This window comes from Callithrix jacchus, chromosome 7 (genome assembly GCF_049354715.1).
Source record: "Callithrix jacchus isolate 240 chromosome 7, calJac240_pri, whole genome shotgun sequence".
NCBI lineage: Eukaryota > Metazoa > Chordata > Mammalia > Primates > Cebidae > Callithrix > Callithrix jacchus.
This window is the reverse complement of record NC_133508.1, coordinates 111925200-111944099: the sequence shown is the minus strand read 5'-3', so window position 1 is coordinate 111944099 and position 18900 is coordinate 111925200. Positions and strand designations below refer to the sequence as shown.

The following is an 18900-nucleotide window of genomic DNA, read 5'->3' as shown; positions in this document are numbered from 1 at the left end:
CCTCCTCCCGATTTTTATCCTGGTGACATCTAGTTAGAGTGAGCATTAAGGGCAACCTCAAATGGGAACCACTGTTAGTGGGGATAGACATGCGGTAGAGGGGTGAAAGGAGATGACCTCTGCCTTAGTCTAGTTCTAGCCATTTGGTTCCCAAAGCAGCCTCGAATCCTTCAGTCTCAGGATCTAAGCAACTGAGCTAGCATCCTATTTTTTTTTTTTTCTTGTAATGGCTCTGGTTACTCAAGTCCAAAACCTCTAATGGTATAGCATATCTGGCTTCTATGGCAATTTATAGGGGCCATGGAAAAATGAATCAACTTGTAATTGTTAAAAGCATTTGTAGACTGAAATCAGATAGGTCTGGATTTGAATCCTAGTTTTTCCAGTGGGAAGCCATTGTAGATATTAGAAAAAATGATTAATTTCTTTATTTATTAGTTTTGATAGCTATGAAATGGAGAAAAAAACCTATCTCATAAAATAAAGATGAGGATTAAATGAGATAGTAAATGTTCAATAAAAGGCTGAGGAGAGCATTTAGTAACAACTCAGAACAAATGCTACCACTCAAAAGAGTTTTCTTTTTTACCCCTTCATTCATGCTGCAAACATTTATTAAACTGTTGCTCCCTTTTAAGAATATAGATAAATAAAACAGATGTACAAAATGAAATGGAGGAGCTTGCATTTGAGTAGGAAAGGCAGCCATTTACTTCAGCAAGGGTGTAAGTATAAAAGAGAGGCATATCCTGGCTGAGTGGCCCCCAGAGGTCAGAGCCATCAGCACACCTGAGGATGTCAAAGAGGAAGCGATTAGAAGTTTTTCAAGTAGTCAAGGGTGAAAATATGTTCCCACTAGAGGAATAGTGCAAGAGTTTGGTATTGCTAGAGTTTAAGGTAGTGAGAATGGAGAAAGTGGTCACAGAGGCTGGGGAGTGATGCTGGGGTCAGGTAATGTGGAGCCCTGAATGTCGCAGGAAGGAGTTTGATCTCTGTCATACTCAGTGGGCCTTTACCACTTGGAGACAAGCAGAATGACATTAATCAGGTGATGTTCTTCCCAACTCTGAGTGTGGCTGACCCAGAATAGAGACCCTAGAAAGCTTATACATGAGGAACCTGAGGCCAGAGATCAAGTCATTCTGTGAAACACTTGACCAAGCAAGAACAAAACAAGAATAGGTTATCTGAGTCCAGCGCTCAAACTTCCTCCACAGTAAGATCCTCATTTAAATCCAGGCTGCTTCATCTAAGCCCTGCATTCCATGTACTTCATTCCAATACAAGTACTGTTTCGAGTGCTTTCCCCCATCTTCTGAAAGCCAGCACTGTCAGCTCTGCTTGCTGGAAGTGGGGATCTCAGGAACAAGTAGGGGTTTTCCAAGGAGGAAATGAGTCGATTGTAATACCTTACAGATGCAGAAACAAATTCAAAACCCAAAACAGATTGAGAGACTTCCTTCTTTTCCTTGAATTTGCATTCGCTGTTTTACCACTGGAAACCACCGCATCACGCAGTAGCTGCTCCCCAGTCCTTCCTTCCCCAGGGCCTAGCAGAAAGCACTACAGCCAAAATGTGTGCTTGTGGCTGTTTCCATACGCGCGTGTGTTTGTGTTTTCAGATTACGGGTACCTGGGGAACTCGCGCCCCCGAGCAACAGAGCAGGGGCTCGCCTGGGTCTCCACCCATTTCAGGGCCCAGAAAAAGGGGTAGAAGCTGGCAAAACTTCCAGCTTTCGCAGGCTCGGTTTCAGCGGCGCCTCCGCTTCTCCAGATCCTGGGCGCTTGCCTCTCTCCTCCCTTAGCAACCGGGAGGCTGTGGATACCGCCGGAGGGTGGGGGCTCGGGAGGCTGCGGGTATCCCGAGCTCCCAGGGGCGGCGGGCCCAGCCCAGGTGCCTGAGCACAGGCAACCTCAGTGAGGAGCCACCCCGCGAGCGCGACTGTCGCAGCGCCAGCGTGCACGGGGCCCACGCACCCACCCTCCGCACCTGCCGCGGGGTCCAAAAGGGATCCTGCAAAAATGAGCCATTCTCACCCAGCTGGGTAAGTGACAACTGGAGCTTTTCCACGCTGCGGCAGGTGGCGGCTTCAGCGAGCGGCCCCTCCTCCCTCCTGCTGCGGAGGGAAGGGGCGAGAGGGGAGCGAGGGGGAGGGCTGAAGAGAGGAAAAAATATACAAATTCTGGGTTGCAGGGAGGATGGCAGAAATCCCAGGCATCATGTCTCCTCCCTCCCCTTCTTCGTTTATTTCACCCACGTTCGCCCCTTTTGAAATTTGCACCCTGGAAGGATTATAAAATGGATGTGAAAAACGCATACCTTAAGCAAGGACCTTCGCTGGGATCAAGAAGATCCTGTGGTGTGGAACATGTGTGTTTAGATGCAAAAGAAGAGATTACCAAACTATACATTCGTTAGGAGATTGGAGACTGAGAGATGCAGTCTCACCGTAGCTTACATATAAGTGAAGTGTCAGTTTATTCAGTATTGAAGGAGATTTCATTGGGAAGAGGGAGTATTATTTCAGGGTTTTTATCTGCTCAATCTCAAAAGGATCATAAGGGTTTTTAAAAAGTATTTTAATCAAGGAAGATTTTATGGCACAGAAAAAGAGAGGAAGGAGTCGTGTGCCTGTGCATTTACTCAATTGCTTTAGGTAGGTGAACTCCTTAGAGGACCTATTTTGGCAATATTCAATGTATTCTAGAAAGAACACCATCATTATTGACTGTTGCAAAAAAAAAAAAAGCTTTATTTTTTTTAATTGGAAGGGAGAATATCCAATTTCCTCCTGAATTGAACAATGTAATGCGTATTAGATGGTTTTTTATTATGATACATCTAGTAAGAAGATAAATATCGTAGTCAATCTTGCAACTAAATTGAAGATACTTTCCTTTTTAATTGCATTTATTGCACATTTTTAGGAACAGCAAATTAGCAAAGGACAACATATTTGAGATCATTTGGAGTTTGTGATGTTTGAAATACCACATTAGTCATTGTGTTGGAACTTATACCCAAACTTCAAGATTTTACTTTTTAATGAATTCTCTGAGTGTAATGACATAAATGAGAATGTTTGAAAAAACTAAAGCCATATAAGGTACCATATTGGAAATTAGTTTCAGAACTTTGAGAAAAGTGATATAGCTACGATTAAATGAACCTCTTATTGTATCTCAAGTTGAATTTAATTTAGGTACCTTAACATTTTGGTGCTGAACTCCTGTGCAATTTCGGTTAACTGTGGGTCACGTAAGATGTAAATAGCACTATTTTCCTGCAGCTGATGTTTGCAGTATGTTTGCATTTGGGAAAATAAATGTGTCAGTCATAGTTGTCTTCCTATGCTTTTCAAGTTTTGGCTAGCTGGAATCTGACTAGACCATTTAATCATCTATTTTAAAATGTGAAAAAAACCTGTAGCTATTTATTAAACTGAGCATGATTAAGATTTCAGAAACTAAAGTCAAATTTTTCTGAAGCTCCATTAGTTCCAAGTCTACGGGGAAAACGGAAAATTTATGATTTAATGAAAGAGTATGTTTCATGGTACTCTTTAGGAAAGGTATTAAGATGGCCACAAATACTTCGCACTTAAATGGTAAGTTCCTGAAAAGTAGGCACCATTATCTTATTAATTCCTCTGCCCCCTTTACTTAGGACAGTGTTCAGAATAAAATAAAACTCAACAAATGTTTATTGAATAAATTATATCACTGGATGGTGAATCCAATCTAGAGGTGCATGTATTCACAACTGAAAACTTTGTTAGAACTAAATATTTAATAAGTGTGTACCATGTGCCAGGCTCTTTTCTAATGTTTTACATGAACTATCTTATTAAATCTTCCCTTCATGCTAGTTTTTAGTCACCCTCATTTTTAAAGATAAGAAATTTGAGGACTGAGAAGTTTCTAGAGGTAGCACTGCTAGGAAGGATCAGGGTTGGAATACAAAGCCAGACAGCAGAGCTTCAGAGCCAGAGCTCTTCACCATCACCCTATATTGCCTCACATAGTCAACGCTGAAATGTACAGGAGCCTAAATATATAAACATTTTTTTCTGGATTAGACCAACATCTGACAGAGGATGGCCGTTTGTAAGCATCTAGTATTTTGATAGCTGATTGGAGGCTAATTTTGTAATAGTGTGCTTGTGTACATATTTTTTGGTTTTAATTTATCAAAAGTAAATGAAAACAATAAGCATAAATACAACAAATTTAAATGTCTTAAAATTCACCCAAGAACAAAATGATTTGAATTGCTAAAGTTTTTCCTCAAATAAAAGTAGTGACTTTTTCTTGCTTATGTTACCATTTGGAAATAATAAAAGTTTCAGTAGCAATTAAAAGTTTTCATTAAAGCGGAGAAGGCTTTTCTATCATTACTGAAGCAGTTTGTACTTATTACATTTTAAGGATAAAATGGTAATAAAGTGCAGTTACATACTAAAACAAAAATTTTAAATCCCTAAAATGCCACCAATCAATAAATGTTGTCCTGATTCCTTGTCTTAGTGCTTCCTTTGATTTCCGTTGCTTATTTAACTACAGCATGAAGCACTTGATGTAAAAACTGCAAAGGGTCTGTGCTGGCTTTGTTCAGATAGTTTGGAGTAAATAAAATTGGTTTTTAAAACTTCTGCCAAAGACAATAGAGATTTTGAATCTGAGCTGCATCATAATTTGGTGGAAGTCAACTATAAAATGCCATTTCCAGCATTACTATCTCTAATGAAATTGTTTTAGAGTGAAAACTTAGAATTGATTGTCCCTCTAGTTTACTAAATCTCACCCATGTTGCTATTTGCGTGTGTGTGTTTGTGGGTTGTGCACAAGTCCTAAAGGTGGAATAGGGATTTTATAACCCTCAGTCATGTATGAGGATAAAATGATATGGCTCTTCTGGCTCCTTCAAAGGATCATCACTGAATTCATGTGAAGCTGGTTTTCTGTTTGAAAGATACACTTAGCTCTAAGTAGAGATAGTCACACTTGTCTGTAAATTTTCTTTGAGGAAGGAAGAATGAGAAGCATTATAGCTCACAACAAGAAAAAAATGCAGAAGACATAGGTTTTGAAAGACTGTTCAAAGGTTTAGAAGCACTTTTTGTTAGTTTAGACTTTTTGTTTATTATACCTTTTTAGTGTAAAGAAGTGTTTCTGTAATGACAGAGTACACTGAAGTGTGGTAATGAAATAATTAACACATCCTTAGGACTATCTGATAACTCAGTCCTTTTTCACTGAAGGCAGAGTAAAGGTCATTAAGTTGTCCATTTTACATAGTATGTGTATCCAGGAGAAACATCAATGATGAACCCACCATGTTATTTACTACAGGAAGGTCCATTGCATTCCTAAGTAGCAAACATTTCTTGCCTTCTGAGTTAGCAAACTGGAATGTACTTTGGACAGCTACAGTACCATTCGTTTGTTACCCACTCCCACCATCAAAATTATCTCTTTCACACAGAATTTCAGACTTTAAGTCATTAAATATTTAAATTTGACTTTGGTAGTTTCTATTCACCCTCCCGTTAAATGTTAACAAATTAAGGAGTAAATTGATTCTGCTTAAATGAGGTGAATAAGACAGGCTCATCTGTTGTGTCTTCCTCTGTGAAGCATTTCATGTTATAGATTCTACTCTTTTAAAAATATATGTAGATGTCATTTCTTCTCTTACTCCTTTAGCAAACATGTTCACATAAGTAAACAGGAAAGGAAAGGGGTTTGTTATGGCAATGTCATTTAATTCTTTGAATTTTTTCAGAGTTATAAGGCAAAAATCACATAGCGATCACACACACAAAAAATGTTTTCGATGATCTTTCAAGTGACAATCTAATTAGGTCTTTTTTCTATTGTACAGAAAACTAAGGATTGGAAACTACAGTGTTTGACTTGCAATTGGATTTGTTGCCCAGTCATGAAAATCATTTGTTGTGTCAATATCTGTGTAATACTTCAAATTGTCTGTTTCTCAGATGTTTTTCTAAGTTCAAAGCACTTAAATAAGACCACCAGATGAAGAGAGATGTGTCCTTCAATTGTAAAATATAAAGCTAATTACAAAAAGGTGGGTGGAAATCAACATGACTGGAAGCGCATTTTTCAGGAAGATCAATTTTAGGGGCATACCAAGCAAACTTGAGCAATAGAAATTGATTCCCATAAAACAATTGTATTGGTCCATTATTACACTGCTATAAAGATACTACCTGACACTAGGTAATTTATAAAAAAAAAAGATTTAATTGACTCATAGTTCTGCATGACTGGTGAGGTCTCAGAAAACTTACAATCATGGCAGAAGGCGAAGAGGAAGCAAGGCACGTCTTACATTGCGGCAGGAGAGAAAGCAAGTGAAGGCGGAGTGTCACACTATTAAACCATCTGCTCTCCACGAGAACTCCCTCACTATCACAGGAACAGCATGGGGGAAATTGCTTCTATAATCCAGTCACCTTCTACCAGGTCCTTCCCTCAACATGTGGGGATTAAGATTTGAAATGAGATTTGGGTAGGGACACAGAGCCAGACTATATCAACTATCCTTATCGAAGTTCCCCAAGGAAAGTCTTTGCATTTCTCTCAGTCTCTGCTGAGAAAAAGCAATCCATACAAGGTTTTCAGGGAGATGGGCAAATAACTTCTCTTACTCAATTCTGAATTTAAAAATCAGCCTCAAATATTCTGAATATGAGGTAAAGTTTAATTATTTTTGAGATTTTTAATTTCCACTGATATCCTTTTCAATGAAAACTAGCCTCTGAAGGTAGTACTGAAATAATCTTCTAACCTTTACTTATTCATTTTGGTACAGGCCAAGAGAAGTTGTGTGCAGCCTGAATTATTGGGTTTTTTCCTGCTATGGCTTACTCACTTCCCCACACAAACAGTTGAGAATAGTGTATGTTATGGAATGACTCTATAAATGTCAATCAGTTTAAATAAATCTGTCAAATCAGGTGAGGATAAAATTTGCAAAAGAAAAAAATCTAAGACTAAACATTCATATTAGTTTGTAAGTGTCTTTGTCACCTTTTCCTAACTGGAAATCATAAATGATGTATTATGTGTATGATTTGCACAAAAAAAGATATTAGAGGAAAATCAGCTGAGTCACAAAGTAAAGACCTTGGCATCACACAAAAAAATAGTGAACAGATATATATTATGCTTTCAATTAAAAAAATTAAGGTAGGCCGGGCACGGTGGCTCAAGCCTGTAATCCCAGCACTTTGGGAGGCCGAGGCGGGTGGATCACGAGGTCAGCAGATCAGGACCATCCTGGTCAACATGGTGAAACCCCGTCTCTACTAAAAATACAAAAAATTAGCTGGGCACGGTGGTGCGTGCCTGTAATCCCAGCTACTCGGGAGGCTGAGGCAGGAGAATTGCCTGAACCCAGGGGGCGGAGGTTGTGGTGAGCCGAGATCGCGCCATTGCACTCCAGCCTGGGTAACAAGAGCGAAACTCTCCGTCTCAAAAAAAAAAAAAAAAAATTAAGGTAAATGTATTTATATAGAGTTACCTCATGAATTTTACTTGTTGTTTAAACGACCAGCTACTGGTTCTGATTATATTGAATAAGAATACTTGTGCAGTGTCCTACTTGTAAAATGTCTACATACTTAAGGGAGAATTATTTGAGTATGTAGACACTGCATTTTGATTTTTCCTCAGTTTCTTTTGTCTAGATCCATGGTTCTCAAACTTCAACATATAAAAATTACTGAATAGTACATTATACACACAGGCATGTGTGTTGTACTTCATGTATTAAATAAGTGATTTTCAAGGATAGACTTTTTTAACCAGGTAGTATATTTGTATATTGTGCTAACTAAAATGTCAACCCAGATGTAAGATAGGATTTACTATTCCTCTGGGTTCTAGCAGAAGTCATTTGGTTCTTTCACTGGCCAGAACCTCTAAATCACTCTCTTCTTGCACAAGTCCCAGTAAGGAAATGCATCCTTCGCTGACAACATCATTGCCGCAAATTATTATATCAGGAAATATACTTAGATTAAAGTAACTCACCTGAGAGCTCGACTTTTTGGATTAATGTTTTTCTAGAGGAAAGAAAAAAGATATGACAAGTTGAATAGTGCAGCTTGAAAACTCTGAGACTCTTTCAGTATTAAAATTAAAATTTTTTTTGACAATTGTAAAATCATTGCTTTCACAGTTAGCCACAAGAAGCATACTTTAAAAGTAAAGAACACTGAAGAGTGTAGATATATAGATTTTATGTAGGTCTGGATTCTTTAACAATTTCTTATTCTCTTGCGGGTCTACTCACTCACACTCTTTGTCCCTTGTCTCTTTTGTATGGTTAACTTTTGGTCGATGGGCAGATTACTGTGAAGTGCAGTTTCTTCTGACAGTGAAAGCATGGTTTCCCCATGCTCTGGGGACCCTCTTAGAGATCTTCATTATCCTCTTCTCTTTCTTCTGAGCTATCTACATGCATGTTCTGGGATGTGGAAGGTATCTATGCCCGTTTTTGACAGTCATCGATGATCTTTCTGTTTGCCAGCACAGATAATTCAGAATCAAGGTAGAGTATTTTGGGTTTTTATGTACTTAGAAAAGATGTTCCTTATTTCTTCTGTCTAAATCCATGATACATACTTAAATTGGTCACTTCTCTGGTTATTTCTGTGTCATGGACTTAATTGTGCCACCCTACCCTCTGCCTGCTGCCCCCTCCCCTTGTCATTTATATGTTGAAGTCCTAACCCTCAGTTCCTCAGAACGTGACTGTATTTGGAGACAGTGTCTTTCAAGAGGTAAGGGTTAAATCAGGCCAATGTGTGAACCAGACACCAATGTGACTGGTGTCTTCATAAGAAGAGGTGTTTAGGACAAAGACATCCTCACAAACATGGCCATCTGCAAACCAAAAAGAGACCTGAAACAGGCGCTTCTCTCATGGCTCTCAGAAGAAAGCAACCCTGCTGACACCTTGAAGTGTCATTTCTAGCCTCCAGAACTATGAGAAAATAAATTTCTGTTGTTTGAGCTACTTGATATCTTCTTATGGCAGCCCTACCAAACTAAGGCAACCTGTTTGTATCTGCTGATGCTCTTCATCACTTGGCTGTGCAAAAGCTGAAAGTGTTTTTTATGAGAAATGCAGAATCATTTAAAATAAATGATTGATTGGTAACATGAGGGTCACGGGTGTCTTGGTCAATTTGGGCTCTTAAAATAGAATACCGTAAACTGGGTGGCTAATAAACAATAGAAATTTTTTCTCACAGCTCTCGAGATTGGGGAGCCCAACATACATTTGCGGTTTCTGGTGAGGGCCTGCTCTCTGGTTCACAGATGACCATCTTCTTGCTGGGCTCTTCTCTTACATGGCAGAATGGGTGAGAGAGCTCTCTAGGGTCTCTTTTTTAGGACACTAACTCCATTCATGAGGTTCTACCTTCACCTAACTAATGCCTAAAGGCCCCATCTTCTAATACCATTACATTGTGGGTTAGGATTTCAACATATGAATTTTGGGGTGATACTGACATGAAATATAAAACAAGGATAATGGAGATTTGAAGGCAAAAGTTCAAAAGGGAGATAAAAGTCAAAGCTAACAAAAATATGAATAAAAGCTTAGTAAGGAGAAATAATTAAGATAATAAATCCATGATCTCTACAGGTAAGTGTTGAACTGTTAAGTCTGATTAGTAATCAAATTACTCCCTACCTCTCAGTGCCTGATGGTGGTTGGGAGACAAAATTGAACATTTTAAGCTGTTGATCCATTTTTATGTGTCTGTTATTATTTTTCTATAATAGTCACAACATTTACAAATTAATGAAAATTCTTAGGGCAAAATATAGAAGCAAGGAAAGAAACAGCAGGGAACTAAACAGACAATATAAATTGCACATAGTAGTTATGAAACAGCATTAAAAACTAAGGATTTTAAATTGAATTGAATCATAGTGTTTTATAGTAGCAGTTAATTTGGCATTCTCTATATGCCATGGATTGTAATATTTTATATTTGTGAATATTATTTGGCTCTCATACAAACAAGCTGTTTCTCTTCATAGCTTGCTCCAAGATACTTACAATAATATTGTTTCTGTTGCTTAGATTGAAATAATCTGCTCTAAATTAAAGTAATAGAGTTAGAAGGAGCTTCGACTCTCTGGGTACTAGGGACACAAATTTTTTTTATTTTTATTTTTTATTTTTCTCTTTGTATTTGTCTCTATTTTGAAAATGTTCTACGTTAAGCAGAAAAGTACCATGAGGAAAATCAAAATCATTTGAACTCCTACATCCATAGATATTAGAGTTTGCATTTTTATTATGTTCCTGTGGATTATTAGAGTTGGATATTCTGTTTTTAAAACTATACTGATAAAGCTATACTATACAGGGTGAAGACCACATCTCTTTACATCTTTGGGTCCTCATTGTACCTCAGGACTGTGCCCCAAATTTAGCTCAATAATTCCTACCATATGTCTCTGACTTTAGTGACCTTAGGAATACATCCAGCTGCAAGTAACAGAAAACCAAACTAATAGTGGCTTAAATCATAACAAAAGTTATTATTTACTTTACAAGTGGTCCTACAGGTAGGTGATTATATTTTAATAATATGAGTACTTGGGGCCTTATTTCAGATTTATTTCTGATCATCTCCTAAGCCTTTATAAAAATGGATTTGAGCATTATTTTTTCTCTTGAAGTCAATAGTTGGGAATCTCTCTGTAACTGCAGCAAATGAATATTTCACCACAATTCATAGAGATTTATGTAAGATTATGACTTTTAAAACCTTCTTTCCCATAGTTCTTTCCTTTCAGTTAAGCTGGAGACATGGAACTTCAACTAGGCTGGCATCTTCTAAAACAGAACCTGAGGGAGTAGGTGAGGCTGGCCTCAAGCTGCAGTGTGTGAAGAGGAATATTCAAATTCTAGTCCTTGGTGAGGAGATTGGCTCAGAAAAATTATTGGAAGGTCTGATGTTTCAGGGCCATATGAAAGAGGATGGAGCAGAAATCAAACTTGAGAATGCTGTGACAGGGAGAAGAAGAGCTCAGCAGGGCTGTTAAAAGGCAGAGATATTCAGAAACTGTAGATAGGAGTGTGAGAAAAAAAAATGGGAACACTTCAAACAAGGAATGAATAAAACTTCAATTGCCCAAAACTCATCTTTCCTATTTTTCCTCTTCTTCTAAATTAAAAGGACTTATATTCTAAAGAGAAAAAAATCAATGTCCAATCCAAAAAATATGACATAAACATGCTATTTCAGAAGAGGATTTATTTTTGGAGCCAGAAGGATGTACGTTTAAATTCCAGTTATGCCTTATATAAATGCAGGGGAGTTAATTTCTGCATCTCATTTTCCTCTTTCAAAAATGTGGGGCTAATAAATATCAGCACATAATAGGAACTCAGTAAATGGCAGCTATTGTGTATTTATTTTGATCTTTGTGTAAAGCACATGTTGCTTAAGTCTTTAGAATTTAATTCTTAAAGGACATATACCCCAAATAAATAAAACATACACTTCAAAATAAGCAGACATGTCCCAAGCTAAGGACATGGAAGGGAACATGGAGAAAGTGTTTCCAGTCCATAAATCACTTTCTTATTCAATTAAACTAATTACTTTTAAATGACAACCTGTTCTTAGACTCAAGAATCTTTAGAAAGAAAATTAACATTGACCTACCAATTCATGACCCCTCAAAATGAGATTGCTCCTTTAAGGATATCATGCTCAGAACAATGGAGAATTTTAATAAAAATGGATGCAATGACCCAGAGCATTTGTACCTCCCCAGCACACTTGCTCTTTTTATCAAATTTGAGAATTCAAGACAAACTCATGAAACTACATCATTGCTTTGACATTGACAAATGGTAGAAAGGCTGGTGAAAATCTTATGGGTATTATTTTTAAATGGTTGAGCATTTAAAATTTAGTCAACTTCTTTAACCTTTGCCCACGTGTCATTACCATTTTAAATCTTACCGCTGCATATAAGAATTACATTTTAGGGCAATGAGGAGGTTTTCAACATGGTTGATTATGTTTTCCTTCTCAACACACATAGTAAATCTATTGATTTGCCCTCTTTGGCAGCTGGCTTTTTTTTTTTCTTTTTCTTCTTCCTTTTTTCACCCTACTTCTTTGTTTCTTTCACATAGTACATCACTCTGTGGGATCATTTCTGAACATTTTCCTATTGGACATTAAGATAGTACTATTGATACTGAAAATAATATGTGAGAGATTTTCTTTTTTAATTTGCCATGTTTAATTCAGCTAGGCAGACCCTACGACTTGCATCACAAAAAACTAGAGGGAATCACTGACAGCTGTTAGGTACCATTCATAAGCATTTGTGGAAATACCCAAAGACTAGAAAGTAACTGAAAATTACACATACATGTGTAAAAGCATTTATGTTTGTATGTTTGTATATAAATACACACACACATACATATATGTCTGAATGCGTGGACATATGTATATTCAGCCTTCTTATAATCAGTAGATGGTAGTTTAAGGAGCTTAAGTAGGCTAGTCATAGCTGTTAGAGAGACTGTGTTCTAAGATCAAATATAAATAAAGAGTGATCAGATTTCCAAGCCAATGTAACCTTCTAAAGTATATTTGACACATAATGGTAACTGCCTTAATCAATAATTTACAATGTAATCATACTGTAGAACTCAATTCTCTTTTATTATACTAATTTTATGGTGAATTGTATTAGTCCATTCTCACACTGGTATAAAGAACTTCTTGAGACTGGGTAATTTATAAGGGAAAGAGTTTAAAGAGGTTCCTAGGAAGGCCTCAGGAAACTTGCAACCATGGAGGAAGGGGAAGCAAACATATCCTTCCTCACATGGTGGCAGGAAGAAGTGCCCAGCAAAAGGGGAAGCCCCTTATAAAGCCATCAGATCTCATGAGAAGTCACTCATTATCACAAGAACAGCATGAGCAGCATGAGGATAACCCCATGATTAAATTACCTCCTACTGTGTCCCTCCCATGACACATGGGGATTATGGGAACTACAATTAAGATGAGATTTGGGTGGAGATACAGCCAGACCATATCATAAATAATCAATGAATTCCTATTTGGGTGACAGAAACCTGTAATCTCTCTGGGACTTTGTGTACAATTTCCCTATTTCTTAGAATGAGTCCAGATAGTACTTCTGCCCCCATAGTTACCCATCCAAATTTTACTTCTTTCCACAGCACTTGATTTGTCATTTAGGATCCAGTTCAGATTTCAATTCTTCTTGTATACCCTTCTTGTGTGTGTATAATTCACTTATTTGTGAAAAGAGATAATAATCTGATACATAGGATGTTTTGCAGACTAAATGAGATTGTGCATGCCAAGCACAATAAACAGCTGCTGTTGTAATTGTAGCACATTATACTGCACTGCCATTCTTTCACTGGTTGGATTGTGAGTACCTTCAAGACAGGGATTGTGCTTATGCAGCTTTGTAACCTTGGGATAGCACGAGGCCAGGCACATAATAAGCACTTTGGGTTTGTTGCACAAAATAATTATACTACTCTTTGTGTCTGGCAGCAGGCATGCTAACTGACTACCCTCCTCTCAGTTTTACCCTCTGGCCTTTGAAAGACACCTACTGTCTTTGTAAGGGGGTTTTGTAACTGTGCATGTGTGTGCACAAGCACACACACACACATATGTGCCTGTGCAACAGGGGTGGAGACAGTAGCAGGAGGTGGTTCTAGCAGGAGGATAGTGTAAAGCTAGATGCCATGGTGCTCTCCCATCCCTGGACCTTTGCATATGGTAATCCCTCTTCCTAGAGCAATCCTCTGGTAAGTTCCCACACCTACCCCTCAAATGGCCAGGCACTTATTCAGTTCCCTTCTACTGGCTCAGACTTCATTTTCTTTTTGATTGTTTAAATCATCCTCCTGCTCTCAAGTATCCTTACTCTACTTCTTCTATGATTCTAAACCATAGAATATTTTCCTTTCAGAGCACAGGCAAATGTATATGTGATTCATTTAAGAATAAAACATTGCTAATAACAATAGCAACTAATAGTGCCATGCACTGCACTAAGCTCTTTTCTTGCATTATCATAATAATACTTAACAGAAGTTCTATGATATAAGGCACAATTTTATTCCCCTTTTACAGATGAGGAAATTGAGTTTAATAGTGAGTAAGCAACTTGTCAAAACTCATAGAGTAGAAGTGTCTACAGAAACAGCAAGACTTTTTAAAAGAACTAGCCCTTAGGAAATTAACCTAAACTTTAGTGGAAAAAAATGATAGGCATTTGAATGAAGCTCTTTAGTACAATTTTATTTTTTTCCTTGTATAATATACTCAATAATATATTTAGAAAATGTATCCTACACAGCAGCATTTTTTTTTTTTTTTGCCAATGCACAATTGCTGGTAGAACCCACTTATTAGGTGTTTGTTGATTGTTCATTAACAGAGGAGCACTACTTGCTACAGAGTTCCCTGATAGGTTGGCCATGGCTTTACTTGGTCTGTGTACAATTTGACTTCTTCTGATGCTCAATGCTGCTTCCTCTCTTTTCCTTTCACAGGTGTTGATCTCTAATAAACATCTTTTACCCCAAACTTCATTTCAGCATATGTTCTGAACAAATCTGAGAATTGTTTTCCTGAAATTAGCTAAGATGACAAGAAAGTGGGAAAAAAGGGGAAAAGGAAGAGGAGAAGGAGGAGTACATTCAGTTTTATGGTTAAAGTAGAGAAGTCCTGGTTTGAATCCTGGATCTGCTTTTAACTAATTATGAGCTAGTTATCTAACCACTCTACATCTGTTAAGTCATCTATGAAGGGGGAAGATAATACTAATTCACAGGATTGTGTATGTTATATAGAGTGTTTACACACTACAAAAATTTAAGAAACAGCTCGATAGATGCTAGTTATAAAAATTCTTGGTTTCCAGAACTTTCCATCCTGGTTACCTTGCCTCTGAACGGCCTCATTATGTCCCTTAGTTTAGATACTATTTTTCTATTAATGCATATTTTCAATTATGTGGCTACGATTTTTTTCTGTTCAAAAATGTAACATTGTAAAGAGAAGAATTCATAGTACATGAAAGTATATACCATGTCTCATATGCAACTGGTCAAACTTAGTGTGTCTCGGGCCTACTAACTCCCATTCACTGCTTCCCTATTGCCTCATCTGTGAACACTGCAAAATTTTCTTGCCAGCAGTCAGCACAGTTGGAGACCAGTCTTGTTTTTACTAGTCACTTCAAACCATTATATTAAGGCTATAAATAAAATAATATTATGGTTCTCATCTGGCTTCATTGTTAGAATAAGCTGAGAAAAATTGTAAATCAATATTTAGCATAATTGCTGAGATCTGGCAGGTTTGGATGCAAATAAAAAGAATGAAGAATGTAATATAAAATCATTTATATGATACCAGTTTAATCACCCCCTATAAAGTGACAGGCTGTAAAGACTCTTGGTCTAATTGTAGTTGGCAGAGTTTTCTTGTATAGGAATAAAAAATTATTGACCCTCATGTCAATAGTTTGTCTTTTATCAAATTTCTTCAAAAGGATATATATTTTTTTCTGCCTCCCTGGGAACTATTTTTTTTTTTTCGAATGCAATATGTGGCATGCCACAAAGGCCCCATTTTGCCAAACACAAGAAAAAACAAAAACAAATGACAAAAACAAAATTGTTAGTAAGATCACTCATGCGGAGAATGCTGTATTTAAAAAAGCCAAAATACATAAAATTTGCTTTTGAAGCTTTTTGTCATAGACTACTTCCATTTATTGTCCAGAAGCAGAAAAGGTGATCATCCTCACATGTGGATTTTAGAAAAGGATATATGTCAAGGAATTGGACCAATATGCTTTGTTTCTATTAATTGATTTGTATATTTACTCAATACATCTTGGCTGAATTTGTGTCAGTTTACTGTGTGCTCCATACAACGTCTTGTCGGAGGATAGAGGAAGAGAATCTTATGTGAGTCTGAAGACAGTGATTAAGCATGGATGAAAGAAATTCTGGTGGAGGGTGGTGAGACAAGGACCCTATGAAAAGGCTAGGTACAATTTTATGGGAACTCCTGTGACATTCTGGCATGTCCCTTGTTGATTTGTTGATGACTCATGCCTACTTTTGGAACCTGTTTGCTGAATGTAAAGTGAAGTCTTTTGTCAGATTCCATGTGGGTATTTCCCCATGTGAATTTCTGTATTCCAAAAACGATGCAGCTTTAAGCAAATATATTTCCAGACCAGTAAACTGAGATGATCCACTTTGGGGAGTAGTCCTAGCATTTTACTTCATGAATAATTGTTGGGTAAAGAAGATTGAATTATCCAGGGTCATGTATCTTGTAAGGGGTAGAATTAGAATTGAACCTCGAGCCAAGGGCTCATGGCCGTGGGTGTGCTCTTGCCCTTCCACCTTCTGCCATGAGATGACTATTTTGCAATGGGATAGTTTCAAAAGTGACAATAGGGGAATTCCCACAAGGAAGGGCCTCAAACCATCCTGTGATGGGGCCAGTTGGGATTCCAAAGAAAGAAACACTAAAGGCCCAGGTGATCAGTCCAGAGCATTTATTAAGGGAACCTAGATGGAGAGTGCTGCATCATATTCTCACAATGAACAGTGAGAGAAAAGGGATGTCCTATCCAGGTATGTCCATGATGAGGGGGGCCAGTGTATGGAGTTTATAGAAAATTTTGTTCATGGCCCTGGGCCAATTTCTTTCTAGCAAATCTAGGGAACTTTTCCAGTGCCTGAAACTTTTTACAAGGCCTCAGTTTGAGTCCAAGCCTGCTGAGAAAAACCTACAGCTGGCTGAGTCATAGAACAGTCAAGGCACTCTGATCTTTAGTCATGATACAGAAAGAGAGTGAAGGAACTGGGGAACCTTGCAGTGACACACTAAGAAGGGAGAAGGCCCTCACCAGATGATGGCACCTTGATCTTAACTTCTCAGCCTCCAGTACTGTGAAAAATAAATTCGTTTTTTAATAAATTACCCAGCCTGTCGTATTCTGTTACAGCAGCATGTAATGGGGTAAGACACAGTCCACTCACTCTTACCTTCAGTGTCCATTGTTTCTGCTCCTGGCATCTGGCATGTGGGGGAAATCTTGCAGTAGGTAGAAGAATGGCCCTTAAAGATGTCCATATTTTAGTCTTCAGAGCATGTGGATATGTTACTTTATGTGAAAAGAAGGAATAAATGTTGCAGACTGAATTAATATTGTGAATAATCTGACCTAAAATAAGGAGATTATCCTGGAGTAATGTGGGTGGTCCCCATGTAATCACAAAGGTCCCCAAATGGGGGAGAAGGAGGCAGAAGAGCCAGAACCAGAGAGCTATCATTGTGAGAAATAGTTAACCAGCCATGGCTGCATTTGGCAATGGAAAGGGCACAGGACCCAAGTCATGTAGGCAGCCTCAAAGATTGAAAGGAAAAATAACTGAATTCTCCTTTAGAGACTGCAGAAGGAATGCCATCTTAATTTAAGTAGTTTTTGCCTTCTGACTTCTAGAGCTATAATAGATTTGCATTGTTTTAAGCTACTAGTATGTGCTAATTTGTTTTAGCAGCAATAGAAAACAAATGAACTCTCTATTAATTCAGATGGACTAAGTCACAATCTAGGTTAAATAAAACTTTGTTGAATCAAAATTATTTTTAATATCTCCTCAAACAAGTATGCTTTTGAGGAAATTTTTAGTGCAAAGCATGATGCAGGAATAAATATTTAAGAGATTAGCTGATTTTAAGACTTCAGCACATTATTTTTACACTAAAATTATAAAGAACAACCATGCCCTTTTTTACATTTTTGTAGAGCTAGAGTCATCAATATTGCCCAGGCTGGTCTGGAACTCAATGGCTCCAAGCAATCCTCCCCCGCCGTCAAAAATAAATAAAATAAAATTATAAAGGAAAATCATATATTTGTTAATATACGTCTGTATGAATTTTTATTTATAGCGAGATATGATGGCTTATGCCTGTAATCCCAGCACTTTGGGAGGCCAAGGCAGATGGATCAGGAGTTCGAGACCAGCCTGACCAACATGGTGAAACCCTGTCTCTACTTAAAATACAAAACATTAGCTTGGCCTGGTGGTGGGGGGGGGCACCTGTAATCCCAGTTACTTGGGCGGCTGAGGCAGAATCACTTGAACCTGGGAGGCGGAGGTTGCAGTGATCCGAGATTGTGCCACTGCACTCCAGCCTGGGCAAGAGTGTGAGACTCTGTTTAAAAAAAAAAAAGTATATATATATATGTGTGTGTGTGTTTATATATATATAAACACACACACACATATATATATATACACACACACACATATATATATTTAAAATGTTTCTATCTCTGTAGTGGTGAACTGGGTGGATTATATTTCTCTGTGAATATTTCCTGATTCACATTTTTCCATCATTATTCTTAGCATACTGTAATCCTCATATTAGCAAGACCTGATGAGTGGTGTTTATTATGATTTGTTACATATTAGCAGGAAAAAGGCTTAGGTTACATGATCTTTGGCAAGTGATTTATACTAAGCCTTGTTTTTCTCATCTACAAAATGGGAATGATCATATCATCTGTTATGGACTGCATGTCTGTGTCTCCCCAAAAGTCATATGTTGAAACCCTAATCCCCAGTGTGATAGTATTTGGCGATGAGGCCTTTGGGAGGTAATTAGATCATGAGGGAATGGTGCCCTCGTAAGAAGAGACACAAGACAGCTTGCTTCTCTCTCTGTTCCTTGCCATATGAGGACATGATGAGAAGAGCATCATCTGTAAACCAGGGAGAGGCTC

At 37.8% G+C, this 18900-nt stretch overlaps 1 protein-coding gene across 8 annotated transcripts in view; it reads left to right on the top strand.

Moving 5' to 3' along the window:
• Positions 1 to 1820: 1820 nt before the first annotated feature.
• ERICH3 (glutamate rich 3) overlaps positions 1821 to 18900 on the top strand; it is a 109384-nt gene continuing 92304 nt past the window's right edge. For all 8 annotated transcript variants that reach the window (XM_078332249.1, XM_078332248.1, XM_078332246.1 and 5 more), the window contains exon 1: positions 1821 to 2045. Coding sequence is in view for 5 of the 8 variants with exons in the window: in XM_078332246.1 (XP_078188372.1) it covers positions 2023 to 2045 (23 nt within the window). In the remaining 3 variants the exon portion in view is untranslated. The remainder of the gene's footprint in view (positions 2046 to 18900) is intronic.